At 48.0% G+C, this 20,666-nt stretch overlaps 1 protein-coding gene across 4 annotated transcripts in view; it reads left to right on the top strand.

Moving 5' to 3' along the window:
* The window catches only part of Adck1 (aarF domain containing kinase 1), a 106,408-nt gene extending 93,056 nt beyond the window's left edge, over positions 1–13,352 (top strand). For all 4 annotated transcript variants that reach the window (XM_070028742.1, XM_070028750.1, XM_070028727.1 and 1 more), the window contains 4 exons: positions 4,414–4,563; positions 5,803–6,000; positions 11,211–11,404; positions 12,612–13,352. In XM_070028742.1, coding sequence (XP_069884843.1) covers positions 4,414–4,563; positions 5,803–6,000; positions 11,211–11,404; positions 12,612–12,783 — 714 coding nt within the window. In that variant the 3' untranslated portion in view covers positions 12,784–13,352. The remainder of the gene's footprint in view (positions 1–4,413; positions 4,564–5,802; positions 6,001–11,210; positions 11,405–12,611) is intronic.
* Positions 13,353–20,666: the final 7,314 nt, after the last annotated feature.

Below are 20,666 nucleotides of genomic sequence, written 5' to 3'. Positions count from 1 at the left end.
GCCTCGTGCATCAGTGGTGAGAGCCTCTCTAAAAAGGTGTTATTCCTGTCTTCCTGCAGATGCAGGAAAACTTGTCCCACAATGAATGGGACAATGGCAGTGGTAGGACATGATGGTCTGATGCAGGAGATGTGACTATCATACTATGGAAGGCAGGGGAGAGAGGCTCTGTGTCAGGTGATGAGGGAAACCTGGCTGCCTTTTCTTTCCTTTTCTTTTCCTTTCTTTTCTTTTCTTTTCTTTTTTTTTTTTTTGGGTCCAGTCGTGGGGCCTGAACTCTGGGCCTGGGCGCTGTCCCTCAGCTCTTCAGCTCAAGGCTAGCGCTCTACCACTTGAGCCACAGTGCCATTTCCGGCTTTTTTCTTTTTGCTTATGTGGTGTTGAGGAATCGAACCCAGGGCCTCAGGCATGCAAGGCAAGCGCTCTACCACTGAGCCACCTTCCCAGCCCCTGGCTGCCTTTTCTTAACAGACTGATTCCCAGAGTATTTAGCACAAGTCTAAAAGGCTGAGTGTGGTATGACCTTTCAAAGTCATGCTTGGGCCTTGTTCAGTTAGCCACCCACACCCATGGGTTTTTCCTTTTAATATCTAGGAAAATACACTCCCTTTCCTTCCCCACTTTTTTTTTTTTTCAGTTGTGGGGCTTGAACTCAGGGCCTGGGCACTGTTCCTGAGCTCTTTTGCTCAAGGCTAGTGCTCTACTACTTTGAGCCACAGCTCCACTTCCAACTTTTTGATTAGAAGCTGATCCTCAGCCTCTTGAGTAGCTAGGATTATAGGCGTGAGCCACCAGTGCCTGGCTATAAATTAAGGGCTTAGACATCAACTTGTAGCTCTTATTAAGTAGAGATGCAAAAATTTCTGAATAGTTCCCCAAAGGCTGATTTTTAAAAAGGCCTCATAGAACAATAAACAGCTTCTATCTCATCCAAGAATCCTAGTCTCTTATTCTTATTTAAGTACCCACTTATTTACTATTAAGTATTCACTTCCTGAAAATTCTCTTTGAAATAGTTCCCCTCTCTTACTTGCTTCCTTATCAAGATGTTAAGACATCTTTGGTGTGTGCTGATAGTCTATGTATGAGATATATTAACTTTGTTAACAGTTACACTTTGCAATGATAATGGGGATGTATATGTCTTCTGAGTTCAAAATACTAAGCTACAAGATTGGAAACAAAGCCATGGTGTTTGTGTGTCCTCTAGTAGGTGGTGTTTCTCATAGGTGATCATATTTGACCTTGACTTTTTGAGATTGTTCTAAAAGGAAGTACAACAATTGACCTTAGTTGCATTTAATTGCTAAGGCAGAAAAGGGAGATGACTTTTTCCCTAGGCCAAAGTGATTCCTATGCTAAGGGAGATGACTTTTTCCCTAGGCCAAGGTGATTCCTATGCTAAGACATTGGCTAGCTCCTGCTCCTTTGCACACCTGTCTTCCATACTTGTCTATCTCTGTGGTATCTGATTAAAATGTGCATCAAGAACAGATGGCAGCCAGGCATGTAATCCTAGCTGGTTCAGGCTTGTGATCCTAGCTACTCAGGAGGTCATTATCTGGAGGATCACAATTTAAAAAAACCAGCAGGGCAGAAAATTCCATGAAGCTCCATCTCCAAAATAGCCAACAAAAAGCCACACTGGAGGCATGGCTCAAGTGGTAGTGTGCCAGCTGAGCAAGCAACATGAGCAAGAGTACAAGACCCTGAGTTTAGACCTTGGTTATCTTCCAAAAAAATGACAGACCCCAGATGGAGACATCACTAGGTGGAGGCATCTAGACAGGATGTTGAGTTGGGTAGGATCACTGTGGAGGCTTTTCTGGTGTCTGGGTTAGCAGCTGATACCATGAGGCAGGAGCTTAGTCTACATAGACAAGAACCCCGCCCCCCAATATCAATCCACCCCCCCCATCTTTTAATGTAGTAATAAGGAGCTCAGCACGATTAGCAGTATTTCACAAAACTTAAAGAGATCATCTATCTCCCTGTGACAGATCTGCCCAGACTAAATGAGATGTCATTCCTCTGCTTTCTGGCTGGAACTCCGTCAGCTCAGGCTGGCTGTGCTGCTTATCTCAGACTGATCAGGAGCCCTGATTGGACCTTATATTCGTCCTTGACAAATAAAAATGAATGATTGCTTAATAAACGTGATTGGCTAGGCAGATGTAACCTTCTAAGGCACGGCTCCAAGGAGTGCCAAGGAGCCCAACAGGGGATTTGGTGGCACAGAAATGGGAACTGGTTGGATCATCTGGGGCCAGCTCTGACTGAGGTCCCCTCTCCTAGCAAACAGAAGATGGTAGCCTTGAGCACCCGGAAAATTTGCATGGGAGCTTGCTCGGGGCCAAGTCCTGCTCCTATGAACCCTGAAGTGTCTGCTTCACCGGCCTGGTAGCTGAGTACAGCATCTTCAGTGCCATCATCTGGTCTAATGCACACTGCAACCTAGCCTGCCCACCTTCCAGGATTGTTGTGAGAATCAATAATGGCAACCACAGGGGCACCTGGCGGAAGTCACCAGATCCCAAGCAAGCCCTATGATATTCTCATTTACCTCTAAGCCATCCTTGAGAGCAGCCCTATTATTACTTCTGTTTTGCTGAGGCTGAGAATATAAACAACTTGTTTCGGGTCATGAAGCTCAGTGGAAATGTGCAGAAGTAGGTGTGAGCTATGGAAAAACCAGCATTGCTGAATTCTACTTTGAACCCTGGCTCTGCCTGTTTCCAGCCAGGGATAAGCTAATCATGATAAATCTCAGTTTCTCACCTGCAAAGTGAGCGCAAAATCACAATGGAATCTGCATTTAGTTATGTTAAAAATGATGCTGGCCGTAAAGTAGGGCTATTCTTGATTATTTCATCTGGGGCCAGTTATTACTGATTGGGTTTCAGAGGAGATTAATGGGGTTAGGAAAACTGGAGAGGTGGGAACCCTGGCATTTCAGAAAACCACAGAGAGCTGAGGGTCTGTCTCATTCATGTTGAATACAGAGTCTTAAGGTCCCCAGGCCTGGTGCTAATACAAGCAAGTGCATGTGTAAATAGAGCCAGTCTATGGTATATAAATTATACCTCAATAAAGTTGTTTAACAAACAGAGCTAGTCCCTGCTGTCTTGGAAGTTTATGATAGTGGGCCAGATAGTCATTAATCAAATAATAGCACAAATAATTACTAGTCCCATGGAAAAAGCACAGCATCCTCTAAGAGTAGATGGCAAGAGAACCTCTTGCAGCTCATGATAGGAGGAACAGAGCTTGACCCTCGGGATGGGGGAGATAGATGACAGGAGTGTTCTGACAGTAAGAATAGCATGTGCAAAGGCCCTAAGGTAGGAAAGCTCAGAGATCACTGGAGAAGAGAAAGAGTGACTGTGGGCTGGGCTGTCAGTGCAGTGAGAGAGAAGACCAGGCAGGGGGGCAGGGTCTGGTTGTGTAGGACTTGGTAAACTGAAGGAAGATATTAATCCTGTGTTCCCCACTCCATGAGCCCTAAGTCTTCTTCTGTGGTCAGGATATATTTGTGAGTGACCATAGGGTCCAACTGAGGCTGCTATCCCAGTGGCAGCTGCTGTCCCGGAGTATCAGCCTTCTGGTTGGACGTGTCTTTGTCTCCTGAAAACTCATGCGCAAAATCATCTACCCGGCCAGGTCTGCTCTATTCAGCAGCTGCTCCCTCGCTGGGAAGAGGCTTTTAGCTTTAATAAAAAAGGGAGTAGAGATAAGAAGGCTGCCTCGGCAGGGAGCGCAGCGGTGACAGGATGATTTAAATGGCCTCTCCAGTGTCATTTCTTCTGTGCGGACATCATAAATCAGATTAGCATTGGGCTCTGGTGGGGAGGGGAGAAGGGCTTGCACCGGGGCTCTGCCTAGGATAGGCCTGGAGCCGGCAGGGTACCCCTGGAAGAGGGTGGATGAGCCTCACCTCATCCCAGTGAGTCACCCTGGCCTGTGTTTTGAGTAGAATAGCTTCCCCAGAGCATTCATTCTCAGCTTTGGGGAAAGGATAAAGACAGGCAGACAAGAGAGTAGGGAAAAGAGACATAGGGTGGAGAAGAGAGGGGTGGTGTGGGAGATGAGGAGTCGCAGCTGTTCACTGAAATCATCTTGGGACTTCCATCACATGTCTCAGTCTGAGAACTCATGGCTGAGTTCCTGTGGGTCTCATGTGTGGCTGAAATGGAGGAGGACTGGATTAGAGCTGAGCTTCTATCTTAAATGCAAAAAATGACCCCATCTCAAATCACCATGTTCACCACCATCACCACCACCACCACCACCACCATTCAGGCCCATTTGGTTCCTTTAGTTTCCTCTTGCAATTTGACCAGGTGGAGAGACTAGGGAAATCCCTGAGACAGGCATAGATGGAGCAGTATTGCCACCATCTCCCTTCTCTTCCAGATCTCCCGCCACCTGGGCAAGATGTACAGCGAGATGATCTTTGTCAATGGCTTTGTGCACTGTGACCCCCACCCGGGCAACATGCTGGTACGGAAGCATCCACGCACCGGCAAGGCAGAGATTGTCCTCTTGGATCATGGACTCTACCAGGTAGGAGAACCTTTCCCACCCAGCCTGGGGGGGAGGGGGACCGCTGCTGCTTGGGGTTACAGTCCACTCAAGTCTCCCCTCAGCCACATACCCAAGTAGGCGGAGAGGGCTCTGCCTTCCCCAGGGACTGTCATCTTATGCACGCCACTCTCTGCAGAAAAGTGAGGTGGTCACACCTCTTTTACAGGTGTCATGACAAGTAATGGAGTTGTGCCTGTGTGCGCCTGTGTCCTCCTAGGAACCGTGGGGAAAGGGATACCCTGTGTGCGACAGCTAGGGCCTCAGGGGGAGAGGTGATTGCACGTTCAAACCCAGGAAGGAAAAGGAGGTGGGAGGCCCCAGACTTTGTCCTCTGGAACTCAGGATAAAGAGCAGAGCTCACTGGAATAAGCTATGAGCGTGCACCTGCCATGTGGGAAATTCCTCTATTCAACGAGGCAGGTGGTCCTCAAGGTTCCATAGCGACTTACCAGGCCCAGCTTCCATAGCCTCAAAGCTCACTCTTGTTTGACATGCCTGCTAACGGAGGCTTGCAGGCCAGGCAAGGCCAGCTGTTGTCTCGCAGATGGCCCAGACAATAGGACTTTAATGGCTTGCTCATGTGCCCGTCCTGGGTGTGGCAGAGTCTGCAGGGCTCTGCTTGCCAGGCTTGGATGGCACCACCAGTCAGCAGCAAGGACAGGGCATTGAGGGACGTGTGTTGGAATGCATGGGGAAGGCGGAGCTTCCATCTCATTCCAGGGGAAAAGTAGCTCAGAGAAGAGCAGAAGAGGAGAACATAGATTTTGGGGGATAGTTAGCAGACACTACCTCTCTACCACATAAAGGTTCAACATCTCTCACGTAAAAATCTGAAATCCCCAAATGCTTTAAATCGAAAGCTTTTGGAGCTCCATGACACCCAAGGAAAAAATTCCATGCCTTGAAACTGTTTCATGCACGGTATTATTAAAAACATTGCATAAAATTACCTTTAGGCCGTGTGTATAATGAAACATAGATGAATTTTATATTTACACTTGAATCCCATCGCCAAGATATTTTATATATATATGCAAATACTGCAAAAAAATTAGAAGATCTAAAATACTTCTGGTTCTAAGTGTTTCAGTCAAGAGATATTAACCCTATTGTAGACTTGAACTTGAGTCTTTGTGGTAGTGGTCAGTTCTGGCCACAGGCTTGGGCCTTTGGTGGGGAGAGGAGGCTCAGGTCCTGCTGCTGCTGTCCTGGCCACAGGTGCTCACCGATGAGTTCCGCCTGGATTACTGCCACCTGTGGCAGTCTCTGATCTGGACCGACATGCAGAAGGTGAAGATATACAGCCAGCGCCTGGGTGCCGCGAACCTCTACCCCTTGTTTGCTTGCATGCTGACAGCCCGGTCATGGGATTCAATCAACAAGGGCATCAGCCACGTGCCAGTCACTTCCACTGAGGTAGGTACTCCCCTCTCCCGGTACCATGCTCTCCCTCAAATGACCTGGGGAATCTCTTCCCATCTAGAGTCTAAGGTTTTGATTGGCGAGCCGTTTGGAGCTCTGATGATATTGTATATGTGGGAAGGGCAGAATTGGAGTGATGGTGGATGAGAAGCAGGGAAGGGAGAGGAGATGATGGCCAAGATGGAGGAGGAAAAGGAGAAGCTATTGAACTGTGTCTCTCCCAGGCCTTATCAGGCTGGAGTGGAAACAAGGTTCGGTGGGTATAATAACCTAGGTGTCTGTAGCTTTAGCCCCAACCTACTTACACGATATGTCAGCTTCCTCCAAGTTCTCTCCAGGACTTCCTTTTGTTCGGAAGCCTGGCAGCCCTTCCTTGCCTCCTGCCTGGCACTGTCTCCCATCATGTGACTCCTCAGGCTCCACAGAGAGGAGAGTCTTTTGCTTCTCCCTGTCATCCTCAAGCAGCTTTGCCCTTTCATCCTACAGATATTTTAGTGCAGCAGTGTCTGTTGTCTTTGTTACTCTTTCCCCGCTGTGGACCTAGACAGCCCAATGGAGTCTGGCCTCGAGATAGATCGAAGGAGCATCTCTGTTTCACAGAGGCTCACAGGGCAGTCTCACCTTTCTTTCTCAGGTGGGCTCCCTTTCAGGATGCTTTTCCATTCTTCCTGGAACTGCCTTCTATCCATCCATGTTGGTTTCCAGGCTCAGCCATATAAGCCTGTATCTCAGTGGTAGATGGGCTCTGGTTCTAGTTAAGGCCTCTGCTCACCACAGGAGAGGAGAACTCATGCTATTAGAAAGCCTGGGCTCTAGTTCCAACCCCTTCCTCTTCTTCGTGATATGACCTTTCCCATCGTGTTCCAATTGTTCCTTTGGGCCTCATTTGAGGTAGGCAGAAACTCTAGACATGGCTGGATCCAGAGTCTCAAAAATTCCATCTCTTGCTGTTTCATAGCTCCACTTCCTTCATTTTTTTCCAGCAAGCATGGTAGAAAGATGACTACCCGCTGGCTCCATAGCTTTAAAACTCATCACAGAAGAAAAGAGGGATGGTAGCAATGGTGCTGCCTGTTTTACTAATAGTGCTTCTACAGTGTCCTCATAGAGATCCTTTTAGTCAGCCACAGTTTGTTTTATCTGAACTCCATGCTTGGTGCTGAGGAGCCCACGACCCAGTATAGACAGGCCTTTTGTCTAGTTTTCACACTAGTGGAGATAGACAGACAGGCAACAAGTGGATAAACAGGAAAGTGGGATAATTGCAGGTTATTAGTGTTTAGAGGAAATGAGCCAGTGAGATGTCGTGAGTGAAGAAGGGGAGAGGGCCGTGCTTAGAGAGGTCCTCCACGAGCCATTCACATTTGAGCTGAGGTTGAGGACAAGAAAGGCACCAGCCCAGGAGGATCCTGAACCACACATTTCTGGCAAGGGAAGTCTTAGGGGAAGGAAAGTCTGGTGTGGCCCAGAGTGTGGCAAGGATGTGTGTGTGTGTGTGTGTGTGTGTGTGTGTGTGTGTGTGTATGTGTGCATGTGTACATGCACGCGGGGGGGGGGAAGGGGGCAGGGCGAGGAAGGGGGTAAGAAATGGGAAGAATTTGGGACACTGGGCAGGTTAAGCATCCCACAGGGCCTTGTAAGTCAGAGAAATAAGTTTGGATTCACTTCTAGTATGAAGTGACTTTTACAGGCTTTAAGCAGAAAAGGAGATACTCAGATGTACTGTTTTATTTTGTTGTTTTTGTGCCAATCCTAGGGCTTGAACTCGGGGCCTCTCACTCTCTCTTATTTTTTTTTTTTTCCACTCAAGGCTGGTGCTCTACCACTTGAGCCACAGCACCACTTCCGGTTTTTTTCTTTTTTCTTATGGGGTGCTGAGGAATCGAACCCAGGGCCTCATGCATGCAAGGCAAGCGCTCTACCACTGAGCCACCTTCCCAGCCCTATATCTTTACTCTCTGACTGCATGGTAAGCATGGGAAGGTCTTGTCTTGTACCTCTTTAATCAGGGCCCTGCAGCTCTGGGATTGCATCTGGTAGGTTGCCAGCTCTGTGGATGAGGGTGACCTGGGTCAATCCCAGCCAGCTCTGCCTCCAGAGTGGAAAAGTTCTGTATTTCTGAGTTCTGTTCCCATTCAGAATGAAGGGAATTCTCAACCTTGTGTGTGTGAAGTCTAACCAGTGAGGAATTTGTTCTCTCCATAACAAGAAGCCTGGAGGTGGGGCTAGTTACCTTGGTAGATGAGACTGAAGCTCTGGTTCTGTTGGCTTTTCCTTTCCATGATCCGTGATGACAGTGGCAATTCAAGGCTTCACATCTTCATGTAGTGGCAACCGGAGTTAGGAATCAGGGGTGCATCCCTTCATGTCATTTTTGGGGGGCCAGTATTGGTGCTCTATCACTTCCTGCTTTTTGCTAGTTGTTTGGCTTTGAACTGTGATCCTCAGATTTTAGCTTCCAGAGTAGCTAGGATTATAGGCTTATGCACTCTCACCCAGATCACATGCCATTTTGTAAGACTAAGGAAACTTTCCTAGAAGTCTCAGGAGAGACTTGTTCTTGGGTCTCATTGGTCAGAATAACGTAGCATGTTCCTGCCTAAACAAACCATTTTGCAAGAGGAGGAATGCTCAGAGCCAGCAGTGGCTGCAAGCCAGCCAGATTCCCCCTGGGTCTTCAGGAGCTCCGAGTCGCTGAGGAGCCATATGAACAACACTGGAGTTGTTTTATTTTATTTATTTTTTATTTTTGGGTCCGGTCGTGGGGCCTGAACTCTGGGCCTGGGCACTGTCTCTCAGCTCTTTAGCTCAAGGCTAGCGCTCTACCACTTGAGCCACAGCGCCACTTCCAGTTTTTTTCTTTTTGCTTATGTGGTGCTGAGGAATCGAACCCAGGGCCTCATGCATGCAAGGCAAGCACTCTACCACTGAGCCACCTTCCCAGCCCTGGAGTTGTTTTAATGAAGGCCTGTGGGGGGATTGTGGCTGGGTCAGCACTCACCAGGGTTGATTGTGGGTCTTACACCATCAGGGTGTGCCCACGCCTCCAGGCTTGGCTGCTCTGAGAGCGACTCTAGGAGGCTGCTTGGAAGGCTGGCCCTGACCTCGCAGAGAAGGATCCCTGTGGTAAGCCAGGCCTGTGGTTCAGGCAGAGTGACATGCAGTGACAGCAGACAGCTACTGAGACATTTCAAATTCCACAGCAAGGGGTGATCAGCAGCCTCTGGTGCTCTGAAGGGACTGAGTTTTTCTTTTCTTTTTCTGTTTTGGTCCTGGAGTTAGAACTCGGGGCCTGGGTACTGTCTTTGAACTTTTTTTTTTTCTTTCTCAAAGCTGGCATTCTACTTTTGAATTACAGCTCCACTTAGGGCTTTTTGGTGATTAATTGGAGACCAGAGTCTCATGGACTTTTGTGCCCAGGCTGGTTTCAAACCACAATCCTCAGATCTCAGCCTCCTGAATAGTGAGGATTCCAGGAGTGTGTGCCTCTGGTGCCCAGCAGCTTCTTTAATTGCAGGAGAGTCCCCAAGGTCCCAAAGCTGTACTGCTGAGGCTCTTGTTTGTGCATGGGTGGGCACCGAATGCTGCCCTGAGCCTTATCTCTGATGCCCCTCTTCCTGCTGATGGGAGGTGGGCACACAAAGTGTTCATACATCCAGTTTTGGGGTGAGGACATGGACCAGAATGAGGTGAAAAGAATTGCCTGGGGCATGGAATCCTGCTGTGAGGTAAAGAGCTGGTAGGGCCAGGTGCTGAGTGTTCCCAGGCTGCCTGTGTGGAAGTCCTGACCCACTACTTACTGCATGCACCTGGGGCAGGTTACTTGTTCTCTCAGTTTAAGTGGACATAATATAATCAGCCTACATGAGGCATTATGAGAATTCAAAAATAACCACATGCAAGTCTTTTCAATGTCCAGTGTATGTCCGCCACCACTACCACCATCATCACAATCACTTTTCTGGGTACTCAGAGGCACACTGCCACGCCCAGATTTCTGGCTGGGCATAGTCATCTGCCTAGATTCCCGAAGGACTCAGGGACAGGGACGGACAGGATGCCAGGCCTCCAACACAGACAGGAGTGAGGGCTGTGGGACTGACCAGTGGTGGGGACTATGCTCTGGATTCTACGCTGGGGGTGCCAGACACTCGAGCTGCAGCACAAGGTGCTGTCATCAGCAGGGCAGTGTGGGTGGCAGGTAGATCTGGTGGAGTGCAGGGCCTAGAGTCTTAGGAGTTGGCTGCAGTCAGTAGCTCAGATCTATGGATGATAGCAGCCTGGATTTGGCTGGTAGGGGCATGACTCAGCTGGTACCAGCTCTCAGGGCTTCTTCCAGGCCTGGCCTGAAACTGATGGCTAGTGAAGAAGACTTGGAGAGTCACTGGGCCTTCTGATGCACTCTTGCTGCTTCCATACTTGCCTGAGAGCTGGGCTATGACCTCCTGTCCAGGTGATTAAGACACAGAGCCTCTGGTGGCAGACATGTCTTTGGGGAATGCTCCTTGTTGTCTGGGACAGCTATTCTAGGAGCTCCCTCCTGGAGCCTTTTCTTTTCCCTTCTTTTCTTTTCTATTCCTTTTCTTTCGTGTGTGTGTGTGTGTGTGTGTGTGTGTGTGTGTGTGTGTGTGTGTGTGTGTGTGTGTGTGTGTGTGTGTGTGTGTGTGTGTGTGTGTGTGTGTGTGTGTGTGTGTGTGTGTGTGTGTGTGTGTGTACAGGTGCTCCACCACTTAAGCCACATCTTCATTTCTGACTTTTTGCTTATTTGAAGATAAAAGTTTCTTGGATGTGTCTGCCCAGGATGGCTTCAACCCTCACCTCTCAGAGTCCTGAGAAGCTAGGATTATATGTGAGAGCCATTGGCACCTAGCTGTCAGTTGTGGGACCTGAACTCAGGGCCTGGGTACTGTCGCTGAGCTTTTTTGCTCAAGGCAAGTGCTCTACTACTTTGAGCCACGGTGCCACTTCTGGTTTTCTGGTGGTTAATTGGTGATGAGTCTCATGGACTTTCCTGTCCCAGATGGCTTCCAACCAGGGACCTCAGATCTCAGCCTCCTGAGTAGCTAGGATGACAGGCGTGAGTGACCAGTACCTGGCTGTCCTGGAGCTTTTCTAGTCTTCTTGGTGCTTAGGATGCCTAGACCTTTGCCGCCCTGAGCTCCTTTTCCCACATCAACCATCTGCATCTGTCTTTGCTGCCTCAGGACTCAGAGATCCGCACCAACGTGACCACCTGCCTCCCCGAGATCAGCCAGCTCCTCAACTGTGTTCCACGCCAGATGCTGCTCATCTTCAAGACCAATGACCTGCTGCGCAGCATTGAGGCCACCCTGGGGACCCGTGCCAGCGCCAGCTCCTTCCTCAACATGTCACGGTGTTGCATCAGGGCATTGGCTGAGTGAGTGTAGATTCCTGCCTTCGCTCCCCTCCTAGCTCTTGGCCTGTCCCATGGGTCCTGCTTGCCTCTGCTTTTTTCCACCAGCCCACAGGGCCCTGCTGTGCTTCTCAAGTTCCACTCCTTCCTGTAAGAAAGATAGGGACAGAAAATAATTCTATGGTTTTGGAAACTGTTTTTGGGGTAACCCAAAGAATTGCCTGTACTGTGAAATGGCAGCTTCCAGTTCCTCAACCTTCCAGTTCAGTTTTCCTTATTCAAATTTGAATTGTTTTCTGAGCATCTCAGCCCCATCTAGTTGCCCACATCTCTAGCTGGTTCTGGAACTTGGCTAGTACTGTGACCCAGAAACATAGTCAGTGGACTCTTCTCAGGAGCTTAGATCTTCCTAGATTCGTCACAGCTAGATGCCTTACACCTTTGGGGTGTTGACCTCAGGGAGGTCTGTCCACAGGAGAAGGGTTCAGGGCCTCAAAATGGGATTCAGGAATATACCAGAAGGGCCATACGCTGTCAGAACTTTCTTATCCCAGAGAGGATTGGCTGTGGTCAATCCTGGCCTGTCCATACTGGGTAGGAATGGGTTTTTCTGGGGAACTGAGATTTGACCACAGGTATCATTACTAAATATCAAATTGGATTAGAACAAAATATACTGCACACTGGAAGGTCTGAGGATAATTTACATTTTCTCTGAGGGTTTAGGAAGTAAGTCTTGAATAGGTCATTATCATAAACAACAGTTTTCATCATGTCCATTTTTTTGTTTTTTTTTGTTGTTTTTATTTGCACAGAAAGGTCTGAGCTGATGGGTAAAGGCCTCAGCTTCCCAGGATCATCTGATTCTGAGTGATTTTTATCCTCAGAACATTTAGAGAGGCTCTGTTTATATTTGTTTGAGGAATCTGGATTGGCATGTGTTTACTATATTTTTGGAAAGAGAACCTTTGGAATGTTCTAGACAAAGTTGTAGCAAACCTGATGCCTTACGAAACAACTGCTTTTGCTTACCACATGATTTGAAAAACTCCTTTGAGCTAGCTGAGTTCCTCTGGCCCTGATTAGGTAGTGGCCTGATCATGTGACCAAATGTGGTCCCAGGAGCAGAGAACTGAGAAGCTGGCCAAAGTCGCCATTTTTAATTTTTTCTCTCAGACATTCTGAGCTCGAGTTTCTTACCTCTTTATCCTTTTCTCTCTTGCCCCTTCAGGCACAACAAGAAGAATACCCATTCGTTCTTCAGAAGGACCCAGATCTCTGTCTGCGAGGCCTTTAACTTATGGAAGATCGACCTGCATGAACTCATGCTGCATGTGAAGGGGTCGAAGCTGGCCTGCTGGGTCTCGTCCCTGCTTTTCTGGCTGGTTCCTATTCCACACTGAGTCATGCCCTCCTCCTTTCTGGTGTCTTTGCACTCATTCGTCCTTCCTTCATATCTTGACTTCACCTAGTTGCCCCATTTCTGTCCTGTGGTTGTCTGCAGTGCCAGGATGACTGTCCACACTACCATCATGAACCCCTGTGGACACCCCCTCCTCCAGCTGCACCCTTTCTAGAGACTCATGGCTGCACCATGAAATATGCTTCTCCTTCTCCAGGAAGAACACACAGCAGCCTCTCACATCCTGCCTGTGCCATTGGCTTGGATTTTACCTCTACTTCTGTGTACCCATGCATGGCTATGTGGGCCATGGAGGGCACATTTAACTTGTAGGAAGGTTGACTTCGTGGGAGGTGATATGACCTTGGGAGCAGCTAGAGAGCAGGCTCCCAGCAGGCGCCACCCTTCAGTGAGGCATTGTGCCTTTGTGTCATCTGAGGCAGAACCGTTGCACTGTTCCAAGTGTTGACTGTTGTGTTTCAATAAATGCCCTCAAGGTTGTGGGCTTGTCCATCCTAACACATGGGCTCGTTTCCACTTGGGCCTGGCTAAGGGCGTTTTTTCCTCTTGGCTGCTGCCTCCTAGAGTTCTCAGGAGGCCTAGAGGAATATGGTTGGAGCTTGGTTGTGGGATTTCTAGGTTGGGGAGGCAACTTTACCCGGTCAGCAGTGGCCATGAACACTGAGTGCCTCAAGGCCCTTTTGCTTGACTTCTGGTCTCTATAGCCTTTTTGAGCCATAGGACTTCTCCCACTGGGTCCCCTTCCTGCTCCTTGGTGATGTCTCTCCCTTCCTATCTCCCCCAACTCCTCCTCCCACCTCCCAGTCTCTGAGACCTGGATGAAAGATGTTAAGAGAAGCCCAAGATTAGGAACTCAGAGGCTCAGGTGAAACCTGGGGCTTCACTCCCCTGAGTTCTCACTTCATCCCCTGTGATTGGGGTACCTGCTTTGTACTTGGCTTCCCCTCAGATTTTTGCTTGATTCCTTCAGTTTTGGGTTTGGGATTCCACCAGATCCTCCCAGGCCTTCTGGAGATGTCGATCCTCTTAATGGAATGGTAGGTTTCATCTCTGAGATTTCCAGGTTACCTGTTTATACTTGTTGCACTCTGCCAGCATTTGTCTCCTCTAACTCCATCCTCTTCTCCTGTTTCTGGATTACTCCCAGACTCCTGCTCTACCTCTTGTGTTTGTGTGGGCCCCCAGCCCCTGAGATCCAAGGTTTGGTAATTCCTCGCTCCTGAGCACTGAGGCTCACAGATGATAGCTGTGCTGTCTCTGCTCTTACTCTTCCCATTCACGGTGGCAGACAATCCCTAAATCTCAGCTCATTTTCTGTTCTCTTTATTCATAATAAGCAGGTTTTCTGGTGATCAGAGATGATTTGCAATTCTTTTACTTCCAGAAAGAATTGTTTTTAGTGACCAACTGGATGCACCCAGGGACCTGTGAGAATAACTTGCAGGGTGTTATTAAGCATGAGGATACACATTATATTTTATGGGGTCTTTTATAGCCACGAATGTAAATATAAATGACCTTTCTGCTCAAGGTAATGGTTACTTGCTTTTTCACTTTTGATATAGTAGGGAGCTTCCCTTGAATTGGGATCTAAAATATCAGCACACTATGCATAGTTAGCTACCCAGGGAAAGCAGAGAGGCAGGGATTACAGGTGCAGGGCAGCATGCAAGTAGGGTCAAGGGTTGATGTTTACTGTGAGGCTCTGTAAATACATTATACCACTAAATTGTCCCAGCAGCTATCCAAGGCAAGGGTCACTTTCTCCATCTTCATGGGAGACAAGGTTTAGTAATTTGCCTGGGGCCATGCAGTTGCTGAAGGGTGGCCCTGTGCTTTAATTTTAATTCCACGGTGTTCTAGATGAGGATTATGCTTGCCTCCTGGGCTGCCAGTGTGCTTCTCAAATCTGTCTCCCACATGTGGATGTCCTGCCTTGCAGGATGTGCTCAACAGCATGCAAATACATTGAGAGTCTGCACTCCAAGTGATTTGATATCTGTAGTTTAGAAAACTGCACATATGCTCATCTCTCCTGCAGGATGAATGGCCAGGTTCAGGTTCTAGGACCAAAGAAGGTGAATCTCAGCACTATGCTGCAGCTGCAGAACTCAGAAACTAATAACACCTCAGAAAGCAATGGTGGCTCCTAAAGGCACCCAAGCAAAATCTGGAGAGGGGGACTTACGGGAGGTAAATACCCCCCCCTCCCCCATTGTAGGCAGGGATGGGGAGTGGTCCGGATAGCTGTAGCCAGAGCTGGCAGCAGGTAACTGGCAAGATCATAACAGATAGCTAGACACTGGTGGTGCACCTGTAATCTCACCTGTAATCTCAGCTAGTTAGGAGGCTGAGATATGAGGATCAGGGTTTGATGCCAACTCAGAAAGTCTATGAATTCTTAGTGCCAATTAATCACCAGAAAAGATGAAAATGGATCTGTGGCTTAAGTGGTAAGGCATTGGCCCTGAGCGAAAAAAGAAATAATATCCAGGCCCTGAATTCAAGCCAGTCTGTCTAACTCTAGGGCAGGTCTACCACTTGTTTTAGTACTTTAACTTAATAATGTTTTAGTAATAAGCCCCTTCAAGGGGTGTGTGCCCACACTCACCTTTGGAATCGTTCACGGTTTCTTGCTCCCCCTTGCACAGATGGGATCAAGACGCCCGAAATTCTGAATCATGGAGGTTAGAATGGAGGCCAAGCGTGTTTCCAAATTTCTTGGCTAAAATATTATTACAAAACAACTTCAGGGGCTGGGAAGGTGGCTCAGTGGTAGACTGCTTGCCTTGCATGCATGAGGCCCTGGGTTTGATTCCTCAGCACCACATAAGTAGAAAAAGCCAGAAGTGGCGCGGTAACTCAAGTGGTAGAGCGCTAGCCTTGAGCTGAAGAGCTGAGGGACAGCGCCCAGGCCCAGAGTTCGGGCCCTATGACCAGCAAAAAGCAACAACAACAAAAAGCCCCACGAAATCCCCCAAAACTTCAGATTTACTGTAGAGCTGCAGCTAGCACAGAGGGTTCCTGCCAGCCCATAACCTCTTTCTCTGATGTTAAGCTTTTATGTTATCAGCTTCCCTTGGTCAATGAGGAGGTCTCATTAGCAACCAAGTGACAGAAGTTGCCCATACTTTGCCACTGATCTCACTGATGTCTTCAGTGTACCCAGGAACCCATCTAAGTCACCATCTGCATCCCGGTGTCCTGGCTCCTCAGATTCCTGAGGACTGTGACAGGGTGTCAGACTTGTGACCTTGTCTTTTGTGACCTTGACATTTTGGAAGAATGCAGAATGGATTTTGTTGCGTGTTTGTCCCTTTGTTGTTGGTGTTTCCTTGTGATTAGTCTGGCTCTGGGTTTACAAAGGTGAAATGTCCCTGGCATCCCATTCTGGGACCATGATGCCAGCATGACTTATAGCTTTCATTCTGTAACAAAAGCTCAGGATTAGGACCTCTGTTATAGCCTCACACACTGAAGCAAGAAACATGACCTCCTAACTCCATGTGTGGGCACTGAACAGAGCTGCTCTGAGACCAAGAGAGGCTTGGCAGCTTCCCAATCAAAAGGATCTCACATATGTCAAACTGTAGAAATACCAAACAAGATAATAAAAATGGTGGTGTGCTTTTACTACTTAGATTAACTATGAATTAACTCCTTTCTTTGTTGCCAGACTGGAGATTGAATTCAGGGCCTCATGCTTGCTAGGTAAGCACTGTATAATGTGAGCCATTTCTCCAGGCCATGAATTAGCTCCTTAAACATACAGACAGTGACAAATGAATATGACATCAGAAGCATGACCACAGCCCTTTCCCCCTACCCCATAAAAAGGAAGGGAGATTTAGCACTGAGGCTGTGTCTATACTGTCAGGGGTTGGTAGAGAGAACACAGATCAGTTCTCCTGATCAGTAGGCCTGGTGCCCTCTGTATGCATTCTGACTGAAGCGGTGTGTTGTATAAAAGCACTGGCTATTTGGAGCCTCTGACTTACTGGTCATAAATTGATGGAATGGTGTTTCTAGGTGGGTAACAAATGAGGCAGAAGGCCAGAGGGCTGGGTTGTCAGCAGCATGGACTTTCTTTTCCCTAAGGCTGGCCACCAAGTGGACCTGAAACCCTTCCAGGCTGGTGATCAGGAGCTTTGGCTATTTTCTGCCCCTTAGAGTTTATCAGAAGGCACAGGCTAGCTTCCAGGCTGTGTGGTTGATAGGTGAGCCCCTTCCCTGCCAGAGATAAGTGTACACTTCAGGTGTCAACAAACATCTGCTTATAATGCTGCCACCAGCATCAAGACAGGATAGGGTAGCAACTGTGGGCATGGCTCCCAGGTTGGTCCAAATCCATAAGTTCAAATCCTTTTTGTCCTATGATACCCTATACTGCTGGTGTGAACTTGAGCAAGTAAACTAACCTATCTGAGCCTCATTTCTTCAGTATGATATTGAGAGGTTCATATGATATTGAGACGTTCAGGTGAGTTATTAGGTGCAGTGTGTTTGAAGAAGATAAGCTACCTAGTAAGTACTGAACAAATGTTTATCATTAATCCTGGTGATTCCCAGTCCTCTTAGTGGTTCTTGCATGCTTTCTACTTAGAAGAGCGAACGAGAGGTCTTGCTCTCTCAGCCTCCCTTGCAGCTAGGTTGATATGTGACACAAGGATGAAAAGGAATCTTAGAGACTTTCTAGGAAAGGTTTTCTGTAGAAATTGGTCAGGGTGTGATTTGTTTTTGTTGCCACTTCTTCCTTCCAGTAAGGGAGGTTGGTGTATAGTTTGGAATGTTTTGAACTATGGCAACTATTTTTGTGACCTTGAGGTAAAAATAAGCACAATATAGTATTCTATTCTAGTACTGACATGGATGACTTTTGTCATCTCCAAATCTGAGGTTGAGTCCTTACTCTCAGTGTGAGGATATGAAGACAAAATCTTTAAGGAAGTGGTTTAAGCTATGGTGCTTTGCAAGTGTAACAGTACTCCTACGGAACTGGTGTCCTTATAAGAAAAGTGAGTGTTAAAACACACACACACACACACACACACACACACACACACCCCTCACACACACACACACACACACACACACACACACACACACACACACACACACCTCAGCTTGATTTTAGGAGCTGGGCATGTAGCTTAGTGGTAGAGCACTTTGCATAGCATGCATGAAACCTTGGGTTCGATTCCTCAGTATTACATAAACAGAAAAAGCCGGAAGTGGTGCTGTGGCTCAAGTGGAAGAGTACTGGCTTTGAGCAAAAAGAAGCTCAGAAACAGTGTCCAGGACCTGAATTCAAGCTCTAGGACTGCCCCGCCCTCCATCCCCCCCACCCCCCCAAAAAAGTGAGGGAGATCAGAGAGTTTTTGCTATCTGCACAGTGAGAAGGTGGCTGTTTACAAGTCAGGAAAGGAAAGGAGGCCTCACTTGAATCCAACCATGTTGTCCTTTGATGTTGAACTTCAATTTGCAAAAAGGTAATTCTGTCGTTTAAGCCAACCAACTTGTGGAATGTTGATTGGAGGGCCCACATGAACAGATACACCTCTTGCTCCCTGCTGGGTACCAGGAAGCTCTCTCAGAGTGTCTGTCTGTTAGAACAATGCCACACAGCACTGGAGGGTATGAGATAAAGCTCATTAAGCATGCAGCAGAAGGATTACTGGTGGAGGACTACGAGGTTCAGTGTAGCCCAGGAGTGTCTCTGGTTTTCATTGAGGTTGGGTAGAACAGCATGGGCTGTTCATGAGAGTGCACCCATGTGGATGAGAACATGACAGGGCACTTTGAACACGGTATTTCCTTGTGCTCTTGAATCAGGTGCTTCAAACACCTGTGGCTTATGGACACCTATAGGGTCCTAGAGATCCTGACATGTTTGGGTCTCCTGTGGCTTCCATAACCAGCTGTCACAAACTTCAGGAGTGGCTTAAACAGCCTCGGTTTACTATCTGGAGGCTCTGATGAATGCAAACCCAAATCCAGGATCAGCCAGGCTGTGTTCTTCCGGGAGGCACTTTAGGGGAGTCTGTTTCCTTGCTTTCTGTGCATCCATAGGCACCTGCAGTCGCTGGCTTGTGGCTGCAGCACTCCAGCCTTTGCTGGAAACACTCGTGATGTTTTCCTGGAGGATAACCCGGGAAAACCTCTTATCATTAAGTAAACCTCTCTCACTAAGGAAACCACATCCTTTGACCATGTGGTAACATTTCCAGGTCCCAGGGACTAGGTGGGGGGGTGTCTTTGGAGCTGAAGAGAATATTATTCTTCTTATTGCACTCTGGAATCCTATGGGAGGCTTGGGAATGCTCTGGTAGCTTTATTCCATGTGGAAGAATTAAGCATTGGCTATTAATAAATGACAAAGACAGCAATAGTAATAGTAATAATACTAGCTAATTACTAAGAACTTACCAGGTGTTTGCTTCTTTGCATGGATGCATTTTTTTTTTACTTACCATGTGACAGCTATGAAGTCTAGGGACCACCATGGTCTGCTTTGTATAGATGAGTGAGCTGAGCTGAGGGTCTTAGGTCATGTCTGGGGGAACCTGGGTAGCAAGTGATGGAGCCAGGCTTTGGAGCTCAGATGGACAGCAGCCTCTTAACCTCTGTTTGCTCCTGGCTTGGGATTTCTATTTTCCTCTGCTGGCGCAGATGGCTTCCCCTGTACCTGGTCCTGTTCCAGGCTGCTGGAAGTGGGACCCTCCCTGCCTCACTACTGCCTCCTTTAGCTGGGGCTGGTAGCTCCTGCAGTGGTGGGGGGGGTGGGGAGAGAGGTTCCTGGGACTTTGTGGTTGGGGTATGGTTGGACTGTAGCACCCCAGAGCTATATTCTATATGGAGGGAGGGTTTGTGTGGGCTCAGGCGTGTCCCACCAGCCTGCCCTGGACATCAAGGACCTTGGGCCATGCTGGAGGCTGGGCTATACCCTTATCTAGGGAAATCCTAGTAAGAGGAATTCATATCAGTAGAAGTTTTGCCCTTTGGTAAGTAAGAACACAGAGGAAGTTCTGTTTTTCACGTCTTCCTCTCCTTCAGATATTTAAGGAGGAATGACCAAACTGTGAGGGGATTTAGGAGACAAATCACAAACACTCAGGAAGTTCTAATAAGCAGATCAGAAGTGAGTTCTAACTTGCAGTAGTTTGTGACTACAATAGTCCCATGGCAGCTGTTCCCAGAGCAGCTCTGAGCCTTTCTCTTTCATTGGCCTGGATCAGATCACCAGACAAGGGCCAGCATCACCCACCACGGGCCAGGCTGCTAGAGGTCAGGCCTGCTGTCACTTGTGTGGTCCCTGAGCCTCGGTGTCCCTGCAGTGGGGATGGCAGTGTTTTTCTTCCTGTCAGGCTGTAGTTACTGTTAACAGACAGTGCTGGTGAAAACAACAGGAAAAAAGTAAAATACTGGTCTGGAGGCATGACTCAGCAGTGAGGGCATCTGCCTAGCAATCACTAGGCCCTGAGCACTGAAGCAGGCAGTTGATCTACTCAGTATTCCTTGCAGTTGCAAGTGTACAGATTCTTTCATCTTCCACAGGCCATAGACTGATGGCCACCCTTTGGACTACAAAGGTTGGTTCTAGTGTGGCCTCATGCCTTTAAGCAGATCCTCCATGGGGAAGCTATGCAGCATGACCGCCCTTCTATAGAGTGCTGGTCCCAGGGGCTATACTGCTTGCCTTATCCATTGAACTGGATCTCGCCATTCCTCAAGGCCAGAACAACTCGATTTTTTTTTTTTTAGGTATATGAATTATAATCTGTACTATACCACCCCCCCCCCCTTTTTTTTTTTGCCAGTCCTGGGCTTGAACTCAGGGTCTGGGCCTGGGCTCCTTTTGCTCAA

The sequence above is a fragment of the Dipodomys merriami genome, unplaced genomic scaffold (genome assembly GCF_024711535.1).
Source record: "Dipodomys merriami isolate MVZ:Mamm:240054 unplaced genomic scaffold, mDipMer1.0.p SCAF_1, whole genome shotgun sequence".
Classification (NCBI taxonomy): Eukaryota; Metazoa; Chordata; class Mammalia; order Rodentia; family Heteromyidae; genus Dipodomys; species Dipodomys merriami.
Note: the sequence above shows the minus strand (reverse complement) of the source record. Positions and strands in the feature narration are given on the sequence as shown.